Genomic DNA, 21,602 nt, shown 5'->3' on the forward strand with positions numbered 1-21,602 from the left:
CCTTGGTGTTCACACCTCAACTGCTAGAAGAGGGCCTCATCCTCCCTGACTGAACTAACCTCGTTATCTCTAGCCTGATTCTTGCTTGCATATTTATTCCTGCCTCTGGACATTTCCACTACATGCATCCAACGAAGTGGGTATTCACCCACAAAAGCTCATGCTCCAATATGTCTGTTAGTCTATAAGGTGCCACAGGACTCTTTGCTGCTTTTACGGATCCAGACTAACACAGCTACCCCTTTGATACTTTCAATGTAAATACTTATTTAAATAAAAACATTTACCTTGGTTATATCCTGAGCCTTCCTAGTTCTTTATTTTCAGAGCCACTTCTTCTTTAAAAGAAAACAAACAGAATTTGCAAAAGTTAAACTTTATTTTGGATTTTAAAATTTCCCTGTAGTTTGTTTATACCACTATTAAAGCATTATTCCTAGTTCATGAAAACCAGAAAGTAAAACTTATAATGTTTTCCTTTCCTAAGAGGAACTAAATACAGAAAGTAAAAAAAAAACAAAACACATTAATAATTATAAGTAAATTAGACTTCATTACGCTTTTTCAGTTTTAAGGTATTCTTGTAAAGTAGGCTAGGCAACGACTTGACTTTCTAACTCTTGAAAAAAGTTTGAGGCACTAAAGCATAAATGAAAACTACACCAGTGCTTAGCTCAGGAGTGTCCAAGTGAAATTATTTCAGTTTCAGTGTGCAACTATCATGCATCTGAAAAAGACTGTAATTACAGCTAAGTTTTACTGACACACTTGCTGGTGTCAGCCTTGTATGAGACTGCAAATCAGCTTCCATTCTACTCTAGTAACTTGTTTAACTAGAAGAGTATTGATTATTTAACCAAAATGCATTGTCATTTAGAAGTGCAGTGGGGAAGAATGTACCAAACAGATATGTGACACTAATAAGTTTACTTCACGCAGTTCACTAAATGCCTCAATAGCAACTATATGCGTGAAACCAGACAATCCATATGTTCTCAAATAAACTCGCATAGGAAGATAACACAAAAATTCCCCATCATCTATGGGCATACATATTTTATAAAACAATCACCCCTTACCTGACCTTTCAGTCTTCATCCTCAACACCTTCCAAAGACAAGTCTGGGAGCTTAAGTTCAAATGTTGCTAGACACTAAAATCATGCACGGAACAGACACACTGCATTTGTGACATATTACATCTGAAGAAGTGAGCTTTTTTCACCCATGAAAGCTTGTGCCCAAATAAATCTGTTAGTCTTTAAGGTGCCACTGGACGCCTTGTTGTTTTTGTGGATACAGACTAACATGGCTACCCCCTGATACATTACAACAATTTGTAACTCACCAACCCGCCTTTTTTGTTCTTTGACTGCAGAGGTGTTAATGGGCCACTTCAGCTTGAATGAGCTCTTAAACTTAGGGTATGTGTTAACTACAGTACTTAAGCTAAATAATCTGTTCTACCTTGTACCTGTGACATTCTTAGTACCTTCCCCAGACTTTAAGAAGAGCCTAATGTAAGCTCAAAAGCTTGGTCTCTTTCACCAACAGACGTTGGTCCCAAAAAAAATTACCCTCGCCAACTTTGTCTCTCTAATATGACACTAATATCAGATATGTTATCTTGGGCTTTGTTTGGGATGGATGTGTAAACTAGGGTTTGATCTCATTGCAGTCTCCTATATAGTATGCTATTTGCTGACTGAAAAACTATTTTTAATGTAGTATGTGTGTCCTGTGTTTATATCTGCATGACTGAAGAGCCCACTGAACCTGGTTTTGCTGACGGCTAGTATATAAAGATTTAAACCTGAAATCGTTGGCAGATTTTAGGGCTTGTCTACATTATGGATTTTTGCACCAGTGTAAACCTCTCTCAGTAAAGATGCAGTGCCCCAGTATTTGCAGCAGTTTCAAATTGAGGTAAGTTGCACCGATGCAGTGCTTCTTCAGTGGTGCAAAATTCCATAATGTAAACAAACTCTTAAGTGGCTTATTAAAACCCTCATTTGACTAACTGAGTTTGGAGGCTTCACTGTAATTTGTAGAGAGAGAATAGGCTGTCGAGGGGAGGGCTATAGTAGGAAAGTTTATGGAAGCAATATTGTAATAAGTTGTTTAACCTGCACAGAGTCATGTGCGGAGTTTTTGATCATAAACTGATTGGTTTCAGTCTCTTTTCTAGTGTGTCTCTTTAATAAAATATACAGAGTGTGAACATGCTATCTCACGAGAATACTCAAAATTTGGGGCTATTGTTGGTTGAGGAAGTAGCTATTTGTAAATTTCTTGCATCCATGCTCATGATATTTAAAAACTTTATGATAATAACTTAGTGTATTACTACATGCTGCTTTTCAGGTTTTTGTTGGTTTGTTTTTGGAAGTGTAAGAGGCCTTGATTAGTGTAGCAGAAATTACACATTTGCAATTAGGTTTTCCTCTTTAGACCAGTATGAGGGAGTGCTTTACTTTAGTATTGTGTATACCTTTCAACTGCTGGACACAAATGCTGAAGTTCACATTTTAAGTTTGCTCAAAGTAGAGGCCAGACTTTCAGCCATGTCTTCCATTGATTTTAATAGGAAAATCCTTCTCTCCTCCTTCTCTCCTGTTTTGGACACAGCATATAGAATGATTAATTTGATATTTTTCTGTTACAGTACAACTAAAATACTGTTTTAGGAAATGTTTTTATAAAATTGTGTTTTAACAGAACTTATTCTGTTTCAGGTTGGTTCAAGAAAGGAGGTTGCAGAATGTAAGGAAAAGTTTGCAAACTCTAAGGATCCAACTGTTAGTCAAACCTTTATGCTAGATAGAGTATTCAACCCTGAGGGAAAGTCACTACCACCTATGCGAGGATTCAAATATTCCAGCTGGTCTCCACTGGGCTGTGATGCTAATGGAAGATGCCTTCTAGCAGCTCTAACTATGGACAATAGACTAACCATCCATGCTAATCTCAACAGACTACAGTGGGTGCAGCTAGTTGATCTGACAGAAATTTATGGGGAGCGTCTGTATGAAACCAGTTACAAACTTTCTAAGGCTGAGACTCACAGAGGAGAACTAGGGGACTTTGCAGAATTTCAGAGACGACATAGCATGCAGACTCCAGTCCGTATGGAGTGGTCAGGTATCTGCACCACCCAGCAGGTGAAACACAACAATGAATGCCGAGATGTTGGCAGTGTACTCCTAGCTGTACTCTTTGAAAATGGAAACATTGCCGTTTGGCAATTTCAGCTTCCTTTTGTGGGTAAGGAATCCATCACTTCTTGCAATACCATAGAGTCAGGAATAAATTCCCCTAGCGTCTTGTCTTGGTGGGAATATGAACACAATAACCGAAAGATGAGTGGACTCATTGTAGGGAGCGCTTTTGGACCGGTTAAAATCCTTCCTGTGAACTTAAAAGCAGTTAAAGGCTACTTCACACTCAGGCAACCTGTTGTCTTATGGCAAGAAATGGACCAGTTGCCAGTACACAGTATCAAATGTATTCCTCTCTACCATCCTTACCAGAAATGTAGCTGTAGCTTAGTGGTGGCTGCAAGAGGGTCTTATGTGTTTTGGTGTCTTCTCTTGATATCCAAAGCAGGTTTGAATGTCCATAATTCCCATGTGACAGGGCTTCACTCTTTACCAATTGTATCCATGACTGCGGATAAACAGAATGGCACAGTATACACATGTTCAAGTGATGGAAAGGTAAGGCAACTGATTCCCATCTTCACAGGTGTTGCATTAAAGTTTGAGCATCAGCTTATTAAGCTGTCTGAAGTGTTTGGCTCTGTGCGGACTCACGGGATAGCTGTAAGCCCATGTGGTGCATACCTAGCAGTTATTACAACAGAGGGCATGACCAATGGCCTTCACCCTGTAAACAAAAACTATCAAGTTCAGTTTGTAACTCTCAAAACATTTGAGGAGGCAGCCGCTCAGCTCTTGGAGTCTTCTGTGCAAAATCTTTTTAGACAAGTGGACCTGACAGACCTTGTGCGCTGGAAGATTTTGAAGAATAAGCATATCCCTCAATTCTTACAAGAAGCCTTGGATAAAAAGATTGAGAGCTGTGGATCCACTTACTTTTGGCGTTTTAAGCTATTCCTCTTGAGAATTTTGTACCAGTCAATGCAGAAAACTCCCTCCGAGGTTATGTGGAGGCCTTCGCATGAGGACACAAAAGTATTAATATCGGATTCTCCTGGAATGGGCAGTACTGAGGATGATCATCAAGAAGAGGGAACTTCAAAACAGGCCAGCAAGCAGAGTTTGTGTGAAGTGAGCAAAGGAACGGACCCAGATGACCCAGCAGATGACACTCTTGCCCACTCAAGTGACGTAGGAGGACATGAGCCAATGGAAGAGAAGCTCCTTGAAATACAGGCACGAATAGAAGCAGTAGAAATGCACTTGACACGGGAACACATGAAGCGGGTTTTGGGAGAAGTCTACTTGCATACATGGATTACAGAGAACACCAGCATTCCTACCAGAGGAGTCTGTGATTTCTTAATGTCTGATGAAGGCTATGATGACAGAACAGCACGAGTAAGTGCACATGTATATTTTCGGGCATCCAAGCTACACAATTTCCTGGTTTTCTTCATTCTCAGTTTTACCATCTTGGGGGCAGAAGGTGGAGGGTTGCTTGTAAAGTGACTTGTATCTGTTTTGGAGATTAGTTGCCTGCCCTTCCAACTGAGGATAGTGGGTGGTGCTGGATGTGGGGAATCTGAATTAACACCTTAGAATTTGGATCACGCATAGTAAAGAACAAACCTGTGTTTAAATTTCTGCTGGTATGGTTAAATTGAGGAGGAGGACTGACCTGTAATCACTTTCACAATAACTTGAATGCAAATGTTTTATGTAAAGCATTGTCGCTGTTCATTTTAAATGATACATTTGGCTTATTTTAAACTTACTTCCCTTAGTGCTCTTGTGATATCAAGGAAAGCATCAAGTTTGAGATTCTTCAAAATTGACAAAATAAAACATTGTAAAAAAATTATGTAAATGGAAAACAAATCAATTGACTTAAAGTATCTTAAAGATGTAATTTAAAATTTGATTTATAAAACATGTATCCATTGCCTGAACCTCTGGGCACATCTGTATTCTAAATATATTAAAATATAACTGCGTATGATGTTGCATCCAAGTACTATCAAGAATATGCCCCAAATTTACAATTCTCCCTTCTGCAGTAAAACTTAAATACAAGAGTAACATCCAATCCATCACCAATCCTGAAAACAAAAATACCCATCACAACTAATTCTGTACACTCATGCTTTTTCCTGAACTATGTTCCTTGTTCTGGGTAATGAAGTTAACAAATGTGTACTGTATCAGACCAAGAAGGGAAGCAAGAGACCCCCCCTACTGAGAATGGTCTGCCACCAGATGTTCAGATTTAGAGTATGTCTACACTGCAATTAGACACCTGCGGCTGGCCTATGCCAGCTGACTCAGGCTTGCCGTGCTTGGCTGTGGGGCTGTTTCATTGCAATGTAGATTTCTAGGCTTGGCCTGGAGGTAGGTGGTTCCCAGAGCTCAGACTGTAGCCGGAGCCCAGAAATCTGCACTGCAATGAAACAGCTCTGCAGCCCAAGCCTGAGTCAGCTGGTACAAGCCACCTATGGGTTTTTCTTTGCAGTGTAGGCATACCCTTAGGGGACTGAGTAAGAAGGTGTCAGATGATTCCTACAGTTCTGCACAGAGAGGTGCACTTTTTCCAGTAATTGAAGCTTTGCATCATTTAGGCTTTAAAGATCAAAATCAACCCCTTTAATTACATCTGGAAACAAGTAGGAAACCAGTGCAGTCTCCAATACTGGGGTAGACAAGCAGCTCAGAACAGTGTGTGCCAGCTGAAGATTCTGAGTGACCTTTAGTAATTCATTGGTAAAGTATTCTGTGAGCACAGCTATGTTCTACTGGCATCCTCAAATTACTATGAATTGAAAGCCTGAGAGAGAGAGAGAGAGAGGTTACCCTTCACACTTTGTAGACAAATACAGTTTCTTTTTCTGGTGTTTAAAAAATATATATATATAACTCTTGAATTCTGTTATGAACCTCTGTCAATCATGACTGCTGTAACTGCCTAAAATATTTCTTCAGTATAACTTAGGGATATGGCTTGTATCAGTTGTAATATCAAAGGTAAATTATAAATGACAAGAATGGTAATAAATTTGACCTAATACTTAGGCATTCAGTGGAACAACTATGTATATTGTATTTGACAGTGATTGCTAAAACAAACTCATCAGATTCATAAATAATTAACAGAACTTTAAACTCCTCCATTGCCATAAGACTATTTAAAAAAAATAAATTGTTCAGTGTCCTTGAGATCCATATATTACACCACACTAGAGAACATCAAGTCCAAGTTGCTTTTTTTTCAGTCACTATTAGCATAAGTACCAAAAATCCTGGTCATTTTCAAACAAAATCTGTATTCCTTTCAGTGATGTGTGGGGTTAGGCAATTAAATCCATCAGACTGCATGATTAGAGAAGAGTAAATCAATCCATCTCTACTACAGTACTATGTATTTGAGTTGCATTTTCTTTCATTTGAATTCAGTTGAGTGGACTGGATTTTTACATCTTTTATTTTCTTCTGAAATCACGCCATCCTGTGAGATTCTCCACCTTTCAACAGGCAGTGTCTTTTCTTATAAACGCTGCTGACTGCCATGTGTTCCCAGGTGCTGATTGGGCATATCTTAAAGAAAATGAACAAACAGACTTTCCCAGAGCACTGCAGCTTGTGTAAAGAGATCCTGCCATTCACAGATCGCAAACAAGCGGTCTGCTCCAACGGCCACATTTGGCTCAGGTAAACTGTTAAGGAGCTTTTGCTTTGATTCTCTACTCTGTTTTGGATGAGCGGAAGGCATTTCAGTAGTTAATGTAAAATATATTCTCATATTGTGAATGCATTAATGGCATGGAGCATGTTGTCCATGCTCTGAAAAGGAAAGCGAGGAAGCAGACAAGGTGTCTGGTACTCTCTCTTTAGAAGAGTGGGGAAGATCTAAGCCTAAATTTGACCTTATTTGTATTCTTTTGAATATTATTTTATTTTCAAAACTAATGCTTCAGTGCTTGTAATTCACCCTCTCTCTTCTCCTCCTTTCCTCACCCCCAAAGGAAAATAAAAGGAAAGCAGGTGGCTTATAGCTTTTTGGATGGGAGGGTAAAAGAGGAAAGAGTCTGTATGGAAATACATAATGTGCATTTCTGGCTGTTTATGCCCCTTGTCTCAAATTACATGGTTGCCAAAATCAACTCTGTCAGCTGATTAGGTCTTATTGAAACCAGTCAATTTGCATGCCCGGAGTTACTTTAACATTATTTCAGAATGACCAGAGTGCAGAATCCTCACAAAGCTTTTAACACTGAAGACCAAGAAATTGGATCTTTAATGGGGGTTGTCTGTAGAGCAGAGGTGGGCAAACTACGGCCTGTGGGCCACATCTGGGCCGCGGGACCCTCCTGCCCGGCTCCTGGCCTGGGAGACTTGCTCCCAGTCCCTCCTCCACAGCCTCAGCTCACTCTGCCACAGGCACAATGCTCTGGGCGGCACGACTGCAAGCTCTTGCCAGGCAGCGCAGCTGCAGAGCCGCAGTTGTGGCCGGCTCCAGCCAGGCAGCATGGCTGCATGTCCTGGTGCTCTGGGCGGCATGGCTGTAGCACCACCAGCCACTGGTGCTCCAGGCAGCACAGTAAGGGTGCAGGAGTGGAGGGGTGGCGGGGGAGAGTTGGAGAGAGGGCAGGGGAGTTCGGGGTGGTGGTCAGGGAGCGGGGAACAGGGGGCTTGAATGAGGGCAAGGGTCCGGGGGGGGGCAGTCGGAAGGAGTGGGGGGGATGGTCAGGGAGAAGGAGGAGTTGGATGGGGCAGGGGTTGGGGGGGCAGTCAGGAACGAGGAGGAGTTGGATGAGGCGGCAGGGGACAGGGAGCGGGGGTTGGATGGGGCAGGAGTCCCAGGGGGTGAGAAGTGGGGGGATTAAATAGGGGCCGGGGCCAGGCCACACCTGGCTGTTTGGGGAGGCACAGCCTCCTCTAACGGGCCCTCCAGACAATTTCAGAAGCCCGATGTGACTCTCAGGCCAAAAAGTTTGCCTGCCCCTGCTGTAGTGGTTTGGCCACAGCCATTGCTGTAAATTCATTATTCTGATGCTAACAGAATCTACTGTCTGAAAGTGGCCTTTGACTTTAAGCATTTTAAGCCCTTACTGCATGCATCTTTCAATCATGGTGATTGCTGTTCAGTGACTCTGTCCATTAAATAGCTCTGAAAATCTTCATCTCTTCAGCTGTATTCTGGTTAAAATGGTAAATCCAGTAGTGGAAATACTCCCCTCCCTTACCCTCTGACCTCTTGTACATATATATTATTACAAGGCAATCTTAATTAGTTCATGCCACCCTACAGCATTTGGCTAATTAAGTTAGACGTGAAATATGTTTATATTTTAATGCTAACCCATATTTGTTTAAGTTGCTGGTTTTGATATGATGTGATCAGTGATATTGGGCCAAATGCTGCTTTTACACAGCCTGACAGAAGCACAGCTGTTAGCTGAGAGCAGAATTCGGCCCACTGTCATAAAGCATATGATTAGAAACTTCTGTTTGATGATGCAATTTGCCGCTTTTCAGGTGCTTTTTAACCTACCAGGCCTGCCAGAGTTTGGTATACAGAAGGTGTCTGCTTCATGACAGCATTGCGCGGCATCCAACCCAAGAAGGTGAGCTACTTCCATGGCTTGAAAGGGCAAGATTGCATTTTCTCACTGAGTGTTTTGTCATCTGTATAATGACATGGATCAGGCTCAGTGACTCACTGTTATTTCAGACAGCTATCAAGTGGAGTAGTAACATTCTCCTCTTCATAATGATTGATTGTAGTCTGCGGCACAGTTGTAAAGTCCTAATTAGAATATAGTAATTAGAGAAAGTAATGTGTAAATATGTATTGCGTTTTAATATGAGCCAAGTACATATGCATCTGTGCTGGAGTGTTACAGCAGATAGACAATTAATACTAATTTAATTAGATTTCTTTACAAGTACAAATTGCAAGCCCAATCCTACAAAATGCTGAGCACCATTGATTTCAACGAAAGGTGAGTTTTCCCAGCATAAGCTTAGAAGGATCTGGGCATCTTGCAGGCTTAGGCTCTGAAATGTGATAAATATATCTTGTGTAGACAATGTAATCGAAGTGAAGGAGCAGGGTCTTTTTAGATATAGGAAAAGTATGGAAGTGCAAAACCAAAAGAGGAATTCTGCAGTAACTTGTTTTGAATTACAGCTGAGGCCTTATAGGTCTTTGAAATAAGTGTTTTTATGTGTCTTAAGTTTTTAACATTTTAGAATGTATCTACAGTGTCTGATGGCAAAATGTTAAACCTCAGTTCGTTAACGGTTTTTTGTAGTGCTGTTCTTCAGGGAGGATATGATCTTTTTCTTATCTGGTTTTCCAATGCACTTTTCTGCAATCTCAATGGAAGTTTTATTCTACTGGCATGTGTGTTCCTGTCTCAGGACTTGTGTTGTCTAATTCTCATTGATACTGAATCAGCTACAAATGGATCTAAAATGCTGGAGGAAGGGTTGGTGGCATCATTTTACATATGGGAGACTAAATACTGCAGTAATTCAAAGATCTAATTTCAACTCACAAAAACAAGGTCGCTAAGTTATAGCAGAAAATTGTCCTTAAACCTGCCATACACAGACAAAATGGGTAGAGTTTGTTTGTAAAGACAAGCTGCAATACCTAGGCAAGCTATAATGTGATGTGGACCGCTTCAGCCTTAACTTTCTCTCTTTCTGCTGAAACGACATTTAAATTAGTATTTTAAATTCATTAATATTAGTGAAGTTGGGTTCAACCTAAATCTTCAGTGAGTCTTGTCAGATGTACATTTCAAAACATCATTTCAGAGATTTTTGTAGAAGTAGTTTGGTCCAGCTAAAGGATGTGAAGCAAAATATTCATCCATCATTGTAAGCTCTCTTCTGTGTAACCCCAAGCTTTAAACCATTTTTCTTATTTGCAGATCCTGAATGGATCAAGAGGTTATTGCAAGGACCTTGTACTTTCTGTGATTCTCCTGTGTTCTAGAGAAAGCTGTGGGAAGCTTGAAGACATTTTCTCTACTGTATAAAACTCCATTCAGTCTGGAAGGAGGCAGAAGGTGCGGGAGTATATACATTTTACTGAAGGAAGAAGACACTGTTCCTAATCCTGTAAATAGAACACTTGAAGTTCAAGAAGCTCAGTAGTGTAGTGACCCATTTCATACTCCAGAAACAAGAGCATCCTCTGAATACGTAGCACAATGGGGTTTATGGAACAATTTTGAGGCAACCACAGACCCTGTTAAAGCATCAGCATTTGATTGGATAAAATTTCCTTTTATTGAAAGAGAACAGAAATCTGAGAAGCATGCAGCCTGAACTCCGTCTCTGGTGAAAACTGGATGCTTTTCTCAATGGTGAGAGCATCCCAATCAGCCAGAATGCAGGAGGCACTTCTTGAACAGTCTTGGTGGGAAGAGGGCTTCAGTCTGCAGTGCTCCTGTTTGTTTGCTTAATCAGTACTGGCACTCACTGTACCACAGAATATTAAACTATCAGAAATAATGTGTGGTTCTAATATATTTCTTAAATGAGCTGCATGTCAGTTTTAGCCACTTGAGATAAGTCAGCCACTGCATTAGATGTTTCACTCCATAAGCAGCAAAATAATTCCTGGTATTTCTCAGGGTTTGAGGAAGAAAGTGCAGTCACAAAGCTAAAATCGGCAGCTTGTGCCAAATATGGATCAATAAGAGGAAGTTTTTAAATCCTAATGGTTAAAGTAAACAATATTAGCATTTAGATAATCCATGTCAGAGAGCCAACTCTAAAATGTACAATGTCTAGTACTCAAATCTCCTTGTTCTTTTTTGAAATAAGTTTTAACCATTTACAACACTTGTGCCAACACCTAGTCTCTTCAGTTCATTTCACACAGTCAACAGGAACCACACTCCCCTCCTATATAACCCAGTAACCCAGCTAGCGCCACTTTTCCTTCGCTCCAATCAGGAAGTGTGATTCTCTTCCAAAGCATTGCAATAACTTGATCCAAAGCCAATCATTTCTGGCTGTCATTTGGTTTTTTTAAACTGGATTTTTATAGTAAATAGAGTATAAAAGAGAAATATTAAATTAGATGGGAAATGTCTAACCAAAACATTCGGAGTCTGGTGAAGCTGTTCTGTGTTTAGTTATAAAATGAAAGAGATGATTATATCAGGTATTTGGAAACATACCTCTGAATTATCCTGGTGGAACCCCTGTTTGTCACTGAAACAGTGTTTTCTTTGACTGTCCCACTGGATAATTGTCTTTTCTGCTTCTGGGACCCAACTTATGTGGGGGTTATTTCCTTTTCAGCTTTCTTTAAAGTGCTAGAGGAATAATACTTCCAAAATGAGTTTCTGTCATTAGAATACATCTTGTCTGGTTAAGAACCATTTTCTAAGGCAATCCAAAATTCTGTTTCCACTTCCACCCTTAAAAATGCCAGTTCACCTAGATGCTCCCTGAAAAACCCCCGAGGTGTTTAGTTGTTTTGTTTGTGGGATGCATGATGTGTAAAATTCACTTCTCCAAGCTTCTTATTGTGTGGGAAGCAAGAGTGTAGCTCTCCAATGCATCAGCTTGTCATGCATTAACATGTAATGTGGACTGTGTTACAGAGCACAAATACTAGATTAGGTATTTGAGAGCAGCAAGGAATTATCCAGACAGTATTCAACAAATGCATGTGTGGAATGGTGCTTAAGTTTTCTTGACTTAATGACTATGCACATTTTCTTAATTTTCCTTTACCTTTACTAGGAGCAGTCACATCTCAATTCATATTCAAACAAGGTAACTGCCTTTACAGTTCAGTGTTTCATGTGTGGAGCATGATAATGCTCCTACAATATACTAATAATTCAGAAGATTAGAAAACCATAAGCACAGATAGATTCATTTGTAAAGTAACCATAGCCTTGTCTGTAAATATCCCTGGGAGTGATGCCGTAATTGTATTAAAGAAATGTTTAGTTTTTTATTGGTGTGCATTACAAACTGAAGTAAAACTTAGTGGTATATTTGCAAACAGAGTTTATAGCTCCCAGTATCAGCTAGCAAAGCAAGCAATGGAAAACCATCATCAGCTGGAATGTTCAGAGTTGCACTAACATCTATTGTATGCACAGTTTAAGGCAAGTACCAAGGTTATGCCTGGTAGAATTCCTCTCCCTTCTCAGATGCTACCTAACTCTCCCTTCTGTGGGGAAACAAATGCATCCTTTTTAATCCAATCTGAATGCTGTGATAGTCCAGGATTGGTGGTGAGTAATGGACTTGCAAAGTAAAGCTTTATAGGCTCTTGTAAAAACAGTCCTAATCAACTGGTCCTAGTCAAGTATTCTGTTGTCCTTCTGAAATAATTCTAATATTGAGGAGGGTTAGAGGAGCTTTAAAAAAGTTATATAAATGAAATTAATTTTCTGATAAACTTGTTTTTATATCTGTTTCAGGCTTAGTGGTTGTAAAATCTACTGGTCCACTGAAATGTTTCTAGGTCTGGCAGACCAGAAGGCATTAGACCTAAACTCATTATTCTGATTACTGACTTGCTTTAATTATGGTATAATTTTGGCAGCTGTTCTCTCAAACTGCCCTAGCTAGAGCCTAATGCTTTATATACTTGGGAGGTAAGAGTCCAAGCTGCTTTCAGCATTGGTGTTTAGCTTCAGAAATTTTCAAGGTAGTAGACACTCAAATTAGATTTACTTGGTGGGGGTATATGGTGGCAGATGGGATGATGAGATTTTAAAGTCTTCCCATAACCTGCAGTTTACATGCCACTGGATAGCTGAGTGTCTCAGATTTCCTTGTGGAAGCAGCTTTTGTTTCTTATTGCTATGGGTCAAGAGGTACAGTGGGTTTTAAAGCCATTGCATTTTTTTAGCAATTAGTTGAGAGCTGAATAAAATAGCAAGTTTCAGACAAGTAGAGTCCCACTGGATTTTTTTTCCTCCCTCCCCTACTTATCTTCTCAGAACTTCCCTCTAGTGAAATAACTTGTAGCTGTTGAGTAGTGCCCATCACTTGCCATTCTAGGAATAGGTTTAGTCCTATTTCTCTGGAGCATTGAAACAAGCTGCAGAATCTACATCAACAGCCCAAGCATTGCTCTTCCTAAATACGTTATTGTGGAATAGTGTCTCTCCCTGGAACATTTAACAGTAGATTGGACAGAGTCCCAGTTCAAAAGGGAACAGTTTTGCACAAGAACTACTTTCCTCTGGGAGGGTACTTGGAATTGTCCCCAGCAGCTCGTGGGAGCACTACATAATTTCAAAATGAGACTCAAGAGAATGGAACAGTCATTGTCTCAACTATAGTCTGAGGAGCCCTTCCTGGGAGTCTGCAAGATGAGAGCAAGCAGCTGGGGCTTAGGAGAGGCCATGTGTATCTCTCTGCTCCATACTGTGATTGTGCTGAAATGTAGCAAATACAGTCAGTAGTGTGGGGCTTGTACACCTGGCTATGTAACTGCTGTGGCATGTGTTGTCCTAGAGGATTCCTCTGGAACCATTCTGTGATTAAAGCCATGTGTATGCTGCAGAGCAAATGTGTTGGAGTATGAAATCATGGTAGTCTGACTGTGGGGAAACATGCCTGAAGTGATCAGCACTCAGTCGCCTCTCTTTTTAATTAACAGTTGAATGAAATGTAGTAGAAACTCCATGGGACTAGCACCCCAATACCATGGTTATGAGTGTGGTAGATTCACAAGGCTAGATTGGTCCTTCCTGGGAAAAAATGCTATACAAGCTGGGGGGCGGGGGGTGTTCTTTGCAGAAATCCCCTCACCTTGTTCTCTTGTAGGGGTGGGAGACAGGATTTGCCTCCTCATGGCAGAATTGTATATGAGGCTGCTATTTCCACTCTATAAAACAGATTCTTATACTTTGGGGTTTCAGTTTTTTAAACTAATCTGTGGTTCCTTAAAGCAGTGGTTTTCAATCTTTTTTTCATTTGCTAACCTCTAAAAAATTTTCAGTGGAGGTGTGGACCTCTTTGGAAATCTTTGACAGTCTGCAGACCCCCCAGATGTCCATGGACTACAGGTTGAAAACCACTGCCTTAAAGGTAAAAGTCTGGTATTAGCACTCAGTTTTTGTTGTGAGAGAAACTTGGTGTCCTGAACTAACATTTTTAAAAGCACCTAAGCTCCTTTGAAAGTTAATGGACTGATATTTGAAATTTCTTTTGAAATTTGTACCTCTAATGCTGAAGCAAGGACCTGCCTTTGCAATGAAAATGGATGCTTGAAGGTTCTAGTAGACTCTCTCAGCTTTTTGTTATAAGGACACTAAACTTGGATCTCCCAAATCTGACTTATAATTGAGAGGCCTATTTCAAATATATCTTGTCATCATCTAAAACTGACTAAATAATATTTTAGGACCAGCCGTGATACTATTAAGCTGGAGTTACTGCATTGCACTTAAAATACAATACAGAAGGTGATGCAGAGGCAAATTTGTGTGCTGTTGTGTTTGGGGATTGATAGCCACATATAGGTGAGGTATCACCTACTCTCTGCCTGAAGTTAATATGTCATGATCCTTGATAGAGGCATAAGAAGCTATTCCTTAAGAACTAAGATTCATATGGACATCAGTCTTCCATCCTGACCTCAGGCAATTCCTGCCTAACTGGTGTGTATGCCAGGATACTGAGGTGGTCTCACTGTTGGAAACTATTGGAACTGCTGAAGAAGCTTGTGATTACTACTGTAACTTTTCCGCCCAAGCCATGCCTTGCCTGTAGTTTAAGGCTATTCATGTTGTACTGTGAGTTTAATACATACCAGACAGTACACTGGGTTAATTGGATTCAAACAGTTTAAAAGGCTAATTAAATATTGAACAATGTTTTTATTGTGTTAAGACTAATGGGAGCACACACAGTGGCAAAATCCTCTTCTGTTGGTGCTAGCTAAGAAATCCAAACTTCTATGATGGATTAACAAACAGGCTCTGGAAAGGCACTGACTGTCTGGATTTCTGATGATTTGGTGCTTAAACTTGTGGCTGTCAAAGCACCATCATTCAGGTTGTGGTGGAAATCTGGAGTGGCAGTGACTGGCTCTAGTGCTCCAACCATGCCTTGGATGTCAGGCTCAATAGCAATGGAAAGCACTTATTTTTACACCAGCCCCATCCAGTGGTTGAGAATTAAATTCTTCTATCCATTGTTTCCTTAAATTTAAAAGTAATTGAATATAAATAAAAAATACTCCAGAAAGAGCCTGTTTTTAAATGCCCCCTTCCAGGCTGCTAGTTCTGCTGTACATCACTGCTTTTTCCAGAGAGGCGAAGATAGTGCTTGATCATGCATTTCTAACAAACCCAATAACCATTTCCTTGAGTTTCTCAGAATATAATGTGAATTTCCTTAGTGGCTCATGTATCATATAGTGACTTTACGCTCAGTGTGTTGATACTCATTTATCATTAGTTCTAAAGATTCCTTGAGAAAAGAGTTAAATGTAAATTTTGATGGTCCTACTTGATAGTCGTCTTCCGATCTGTTCTGTGCTGTCCTTATGCCCCAAAATAAAATTGAAGGCTAGTTAGTGCAAGAGATTAGTAACATCCTAAACACAAAATCCTGCGTCTGTCTGCTGTTCAGCAGTTTATGAAACAGTTCAATTCCTTATTGGTACAATCCTCAGTTCACACCCTTGTGTGTATCCTCTGCAGAAAGGTCAGGGAAGGTGAACTACCCTTTCTCTCCATAAGGGGGTTCCTTATCCTTTTGGGTGGGGAAACTGGCACTACCCAAACTACTGCTCTTATGTCAATAAGTAGGATTTTTAGGCTCCAACACTTCAATCCTGCATCTTATAGAGGCACAGAAAAAACAGCTCTAAGCAAGTCTACTAAAGCAAACCCAAGTCTCATAATTGTGTGTGGGTCAGCTTCTTAGTAAGAGAGCAGGGCATTCCTAACCACACTATCCTGTGTCCTTTTGTGAACGGAGCAGCCAGGCATTTCTGTGGAACAATGCCATAGACCTGTGCTTGCTGTAATGAATCGAGAAACAGCTGCTTCTTTGTTTTACCTGCCAGCCTTCACTGTGCGTTTCAATTGTCCATTCATTCTGGTAGCCACTCTGCTTTAAAAGGTCATATGTTTCCTGGAAGGTAGTAAGCATGCACACCTTGCTAGATTCAAGCACTAAATCTGGTTTGTATTATCTTTTTGCAGCTGGGAATGGGAATAACGTACTCATCCTTTTAACCCTCACAGTCAGATTTAGAGGTAAGACCTAAATAATAATTTAGAAGTAAAATAGATTTAAAGTTATAGGTATTTGGTTAATAAAAATGAAATTTTCTGAATAGCTATTGGATTTCTTTTCCACCCCCATTTCTACCCTTTAAAATTCCCATTCTAAAGCATCTCAGGAAGCGTCCCTTTCAGGCCTGATCTAAACACACAAATTGCAGCAGTTTAATTGAATCAGTTTAAAAACTGATGCAGCTGAACTGCTACAGACCAATTGTTTATCTTGCATTGGTATATTTACACTGGTACATTTTCACCTTGTAAAATTGCCCTGATGTTACGTAAACAAGCACAGCTTATATGTCTAGATAGGGCCTCGGTCAACTCTGTGTAGTCTAGGAATCTAAAGTTCCATTAAGGATGCAAGAGTCCAGTTGGAATGCAGAGTAGGGCTGTCAAAACAAGATTTCCATGTTGGGGAAAAGCCGAGGGTTTGGAATGTTCATTCTTGTGGGAATGAAATCTAGCTTTTGTGAAGCTTTTCACGGAAAATGAGATCCCCTTCCCCCAATATAGCCAGTAGTCCCATGCCCTCACCTGGGATGTGGGAGACCAAGGTTGTAGGCCCTCCTTTCCCTGATTCAGAGACGGGACTAGATCCTGGGCTTCCCACATCCCAGGTGAGTGCCCTCATCACTGAGGTGTAGAGTCTCTCTCACACACACACACAATCTCCTGTTGAAGCTGTTCCACTTCATATGACTATTTGCTGGGCCAGAAAGAGACTGACTCTATAGCCCGGTGGCTGGGATGTGGAAGAGCCAGGGTTGAATTCAGGCAGCAGACCCCTCTACTGATTTTGATCAAACTCTTGTTTGCCAGGTCAGGTATAGCATTTCTAGTCAAACAGAGACACTACAGAACAAGCAGTACCCTAATGGTTAGGCTATGAGAGAGCCAGGTTCAAGTCCATGCTCTGCGTGAATCAGACCTAATGAAAGTTTGATCAAAACAGGTAGGTCTCCACAGCATTTCTGTTTTGATGAATTGGCATTTTCCAATAAAAGTTCCAGCTAAGTTCCTTACTCTAATACAGAGCAGGGCCGGCGCTTGCATTTAGGCGGCTTAGGCAATCGCCTAGGGTGCCAGCATTATTAGGGGGCGGCATTTTGCCAGAGGGGGCAGCAGGCGGCTCCGGTGGACCTGCCGCAGTCGTGTCTGTGGAGGGTCTGTTGGTCCCCAGCTCCAGTGGAGCTGCCGCAGTTGTGTCTGCGGACAGTCCGCTGGTCCCGTGTGGCTCCGGTGGACCTCCTGCAGGCACGGCTGCGGCAGCTCCACCAGAGCCGCGGACCAACGGACCTTCCGCAGAAATGGCTGCGGCAGCTCCACCAGAGCTGCGGGAGCAGCGCGCAAGGCGGCGAAATGGCCGTGCGCCTATGGCACGAGAAACCCTGGTGCCGGTCCTGATACAGAGTGTATCTGGAATTTAGTCTGTGTAAAACCTCAAGCCTGGATTGTTCCTTTCATGCATCTAAGGCTACGTCTACACTGCACGATTAATTCGAAGTAGTTTAAACCGATATTACAAAACCGATGTTATAAAATCGGGTTTACGCGTCCACAGTGCAATCACAAAATCGATTGCTTGCGTCCCTGGTCCAAGGCTACCATCGATTTAAGGAGCGGTGCACTGTGGGTAGCTGTTTCCTTATGCTATCCATAGTTCACTTCCCGTGTTGAGAGCACAGTGCCTGATGGGGTCAAAAACATTGCCGCGAGTGGTGGCTGGAGTACAGCCTCCCCCTCCCTCTTGTGAAGGCAGCAAGACAACCCCTTTGCGCCGCTTTTTCCGTTTAGGTAGAAGTGCATTGGAGCAGAGTTCGCTCGGACCTGTAGCACCAATCTTTTCCTTTTTTTTCACTTCGGGGGGGGGGAATAACGAGAGCTGTGCCCTGACGCACGCCAGACACTGGTTTGAAACTACAGACATTTGGAGCTCAGCCAAATGGAAATAATTTTCAGAGACTGCTGTGACTGTGGGATAGCGGGAATCCTCAGTACCCCTCCCTCCCTTCATGAGCGTCCATTTGAAGTCTCTGCTTCCGTACGCTTGTCACGCAGCGCTGTGTACTGCAGTTTTTTATTCAAACGTTTGGCATTTCGTGTTCTGTAACGGCAGCTGGATACAACAGATTCTGTCTCCCCATTAACAGCGATCAGATCTTAGTATTCCCGTACGGCCATGCGTGGAGCTCTTTTTGGATTTGAACGCATCGCCAGCCGTGCTGATCAGAGCTTCCACCGGAGCAAGCGGAAATGTAATTCCAAGAAGTTCGCGGGGCTTTTCCTGTTTACCTGCCGCTGCATCTGAGTTCAGAATTGCGTCCAGAGCGTCAGTGGTGCACTCTGGATACCGCCCGGAGGCCAATAACGTGATCCGTCGACACGAACTCTAATCCGAGTTATCACTACTCGAATTTAGCGCTACTGCACTTTACTTCCTCTCGTTTGGGAGGAGTTCCGAAATCGATTTAAGGAGGCGGTAAAATCGATATTAATGACGACGTCATGTGAACGGATACAGCGTTAAATCGGTATATCGGCCATTAAACCGATTTAAAGTCGCAGTGTAGACCTGGCCATAGAAACTAATGTATACCCAGAACTATGTACAGTGACCTAGTGTCTGCATTAAACTGTAGTGAAGCAGGGCTATGTGTAAATGTTTTAATTAAAATTAACATGTATCCTAGTCCTAAACTCTGTGTTCGGCTTGAAATTGTACAAAGTGTCTGAATATTTTTACACTGGAAATGCTCCCAGACTCTCAGCATCAGGTTGTATATCATTCTTTTATTCTCACAAGTGGGACATCGGGCTTTTCACCATTTTTACTGATAGTGTAAGTTTTAGTTTTAACGCTCTTAATTCAAAAGATCCGGAGCCCCTGCTGTTTTAGATTTTGTATGTGTGATCTACTTACTGCCCTTGATATGATCTCTGACTTTTACACACAGTGAGTTTTGCTTCCACTGCTGAATGCAGCCACCTCTTGGGTGGTACCTGGGTTACTTACTAGTGCTAACTACACTGCAGGTCAAGGCTAGAAGTGAAGGTTCTCTCTATGCTATCTTAGATTTCAGTGGGATAAGCCAGAAGGTAGATGATGGCATTGGAGTTTCCTCTTCATAGAGGAACTAACACACTGTGGAGTCTCATGCAGATGGTGCCATGTTCAATCCTGTGGTATTTTCTTTATTTAATATTACTGCAGTTAACTGGCCCTGCTAAGGGAAAGTTGAGGGCCATGGAAGGGTTCAAAGAGGAGTTCTCAAGTTTTGATGCATTTTTGACCTAATGGTGGAGCTGGAAGTTACATTTATTCACTGATCTTTTCAAGCCTAAAGGCCACTTAAATGCATTCTGGGTGGGAACATTTTAGCTGGCAGGCCATTCAGTTACTAGGCTGAATGGAAGGTTATTTATTCAATCTCTTCAATTCCTGGATTTCCCTTGTATTTCAAATTCAGCTCATAAGGGAGTCTGACAAAGTTGCTGTGAATATTGAGGCTGTATATATGGCACTTTTTGTAAATGTGAAGCAAACTTGAATGATGTGTTTTGTATACTGCAACAGTAGCATTGTAATCCTACCCTTCTTTTTATTCCAAATAAACAGACTAGTTCTTGTATTGTGTGCATTATAAGAGGATGGCTTTAGGGGAGAAACGTGGGTTCCCAAGAGTCGAGGGAGAAGTGGGGGGTGGTTTAAAGAAGACAGCTCTTCAGAGCAGCTTCATGGTTAACAATGACTGGATTTTCTATTCTGTCCTCTTGACAATAAATTGAAATATACAGACCGAATGTCAACAAGAAAACAGGCCTTCATGTTACCACCTTCAATCGTGGACGTCTTTCCTGTTCCTAACTCAGGAAATACCTGCTTTTGAGGTTGACAAGTCATGTGTGTGAAGCAGACTCATGTGCTCTTTGATTTATATTTATTCTCCTGTTGGTAAGACTCATTGCTGAAAGGTATACGTCCATATTTGGTCCAATAGGTGTGTGTGGGGTGGGGGAGAAGAGTAGGCTGCAGGTTTGTAAGTTAAAACTGATAAAGAACTAACAACTCTAGAACTAGTAAATATAAATGAAATATGCTTGATCCACTTCCAAATATACAGACATGATGGTTATGTAGGTTTTGTTAGCAGCTTTACAGGTTACATTGGGGGATTTTTCTTTTTTTAAGTTAAAGCGGGGATTTAGGTTTTATTATGCATAGAATTTGCTCTATAAAAAAGTTAAGCCTGTAATCTTATCTTTTCCATTCACTATCACCAGTCAGAGTACATGCTCTGGGTCTGGGGCCCCACTAAAGTAAAAAAGGAATAGAAGTAAGATTGCTATATTGGTTTCATCACAGTGTAAGGGTGTGGTCATTGCTTAGCCATAGGGGTCCATGCTAGTTGATCTGATTGTAGGATGAGGGGCTCTGATTGGATCACTCAGGTGCAAGCCCTTATGTGAGAGAGAACTTCTTTGCACTGGTAAATGGTGCTTTTGAATGTTAGATCCATCTTCTTGGTTATGGGCTTCTTCATAACACATCTAGTTGCTGTACAGCAAAACACATTCTGTGGTGTTGCTACTGCCTCAGAGGATGACCACACAACTAGAATTCTTTATATTGCATCCCAGTGCCCTCAACTTGGAGGGTTCCTATGGATAGGGCGCCCTGCCCTAGGGTTAGAGTTCCTAAGGGTAGGGCACTGCGCCGTAGAGTTAGGGTTCCTATGGGTAGGGTTTCCTGCCCTAGGGTTAGGGTTTCTAAGTGGAGTGCACTTGGAGCTAGGGTTATGGTGCCTAAGGGTGGGGCAATAGGAGGTAGGGTTAGGGTTCCTGTGGGTACAGCTTCCCGCACTAGGGTTAGGGTTCCTAAGGGTAAGGCACATGGAGCTAGAGTTAGGGTTCCTATGGGTAGGTATTCCCGCCCTAGGGTTAGGGTTCCTATGGGTAGGGCTTCCCGCCCTAAGATTTGGGTTCCTAACGGTAGGGCACTTGGAACTAGGGTTAAGATTCCTATGAGGAGGGCACTTGGAGCTAGGGTTAGGGTTCCTATGGGTGGGGCACCCTGCCCTAGGGTTAGGGTTCCTATGGGTAGGGCACTTGGAGCAAGGGTTAGGGTTCCTATGGGTAGGGCACTTGAAGCTAGT

The 21,602-nt window shown here is 41.6% G+C and overlaps 1 protein-coding gene across 3 annotated transcripts in view; it reads left to right on the forward strand.

Annotated features, from left to right (window-relative positions):
- GTF3C4 (general transcription factor IIIC subunit 4) overlaps nt 1–21,602 on the forward strand; it is a 65,948-nt gene that overhangs the window by 10,786 nt on the left and 33,560 nt on the right. For 2 of the 3 annotated variants that reach the window (XR_004373567.2, XR_004373566.2), the window contains exons 2-7: nt 2,735–4,558; nt 6,732–6,862; nt 8,690–8,778; nt 10,096–10,233; nt 12,619–14,239; nt 16,366–16,419. Coding sequence is in view for 1 of the 3 variants with exons in the window: in XM_032779199.2 (XP_032635090.1) it covers nt 2,735–4,558; nt 6,732–6,862; nt 8,690–8,778; nt 10,096–10,160 (2,109 nt within the window). In the remaining 2 variants the exon portion in view is untranslated. Of the gene's footprint in view, nt 1–2,734; nt 4,559–6,731; nt 6,863–8,689; nt 8,779–10,095; nt 10,679–12,618; nt 14,240–16,365; nt 16,420–21,602 lie in introns of those variants that run through there. The other variant, XM_032779199.2, reaches the window with a different exon arrangement.

Source organism: Chelonoidis abingdonii, chromosome 24, assembly GCF_003597395.2.
Source record: "Chelonoidis abingdonii isolate Lonesome George chromosome 24, CheloAbing_2.0, whole genome shotgun sequence".
NCBI lineage: Eukaryota > Metazoa > Chordata > Testudines > Testudinidae > Chelonoidis > Chelonoidis abingdonii.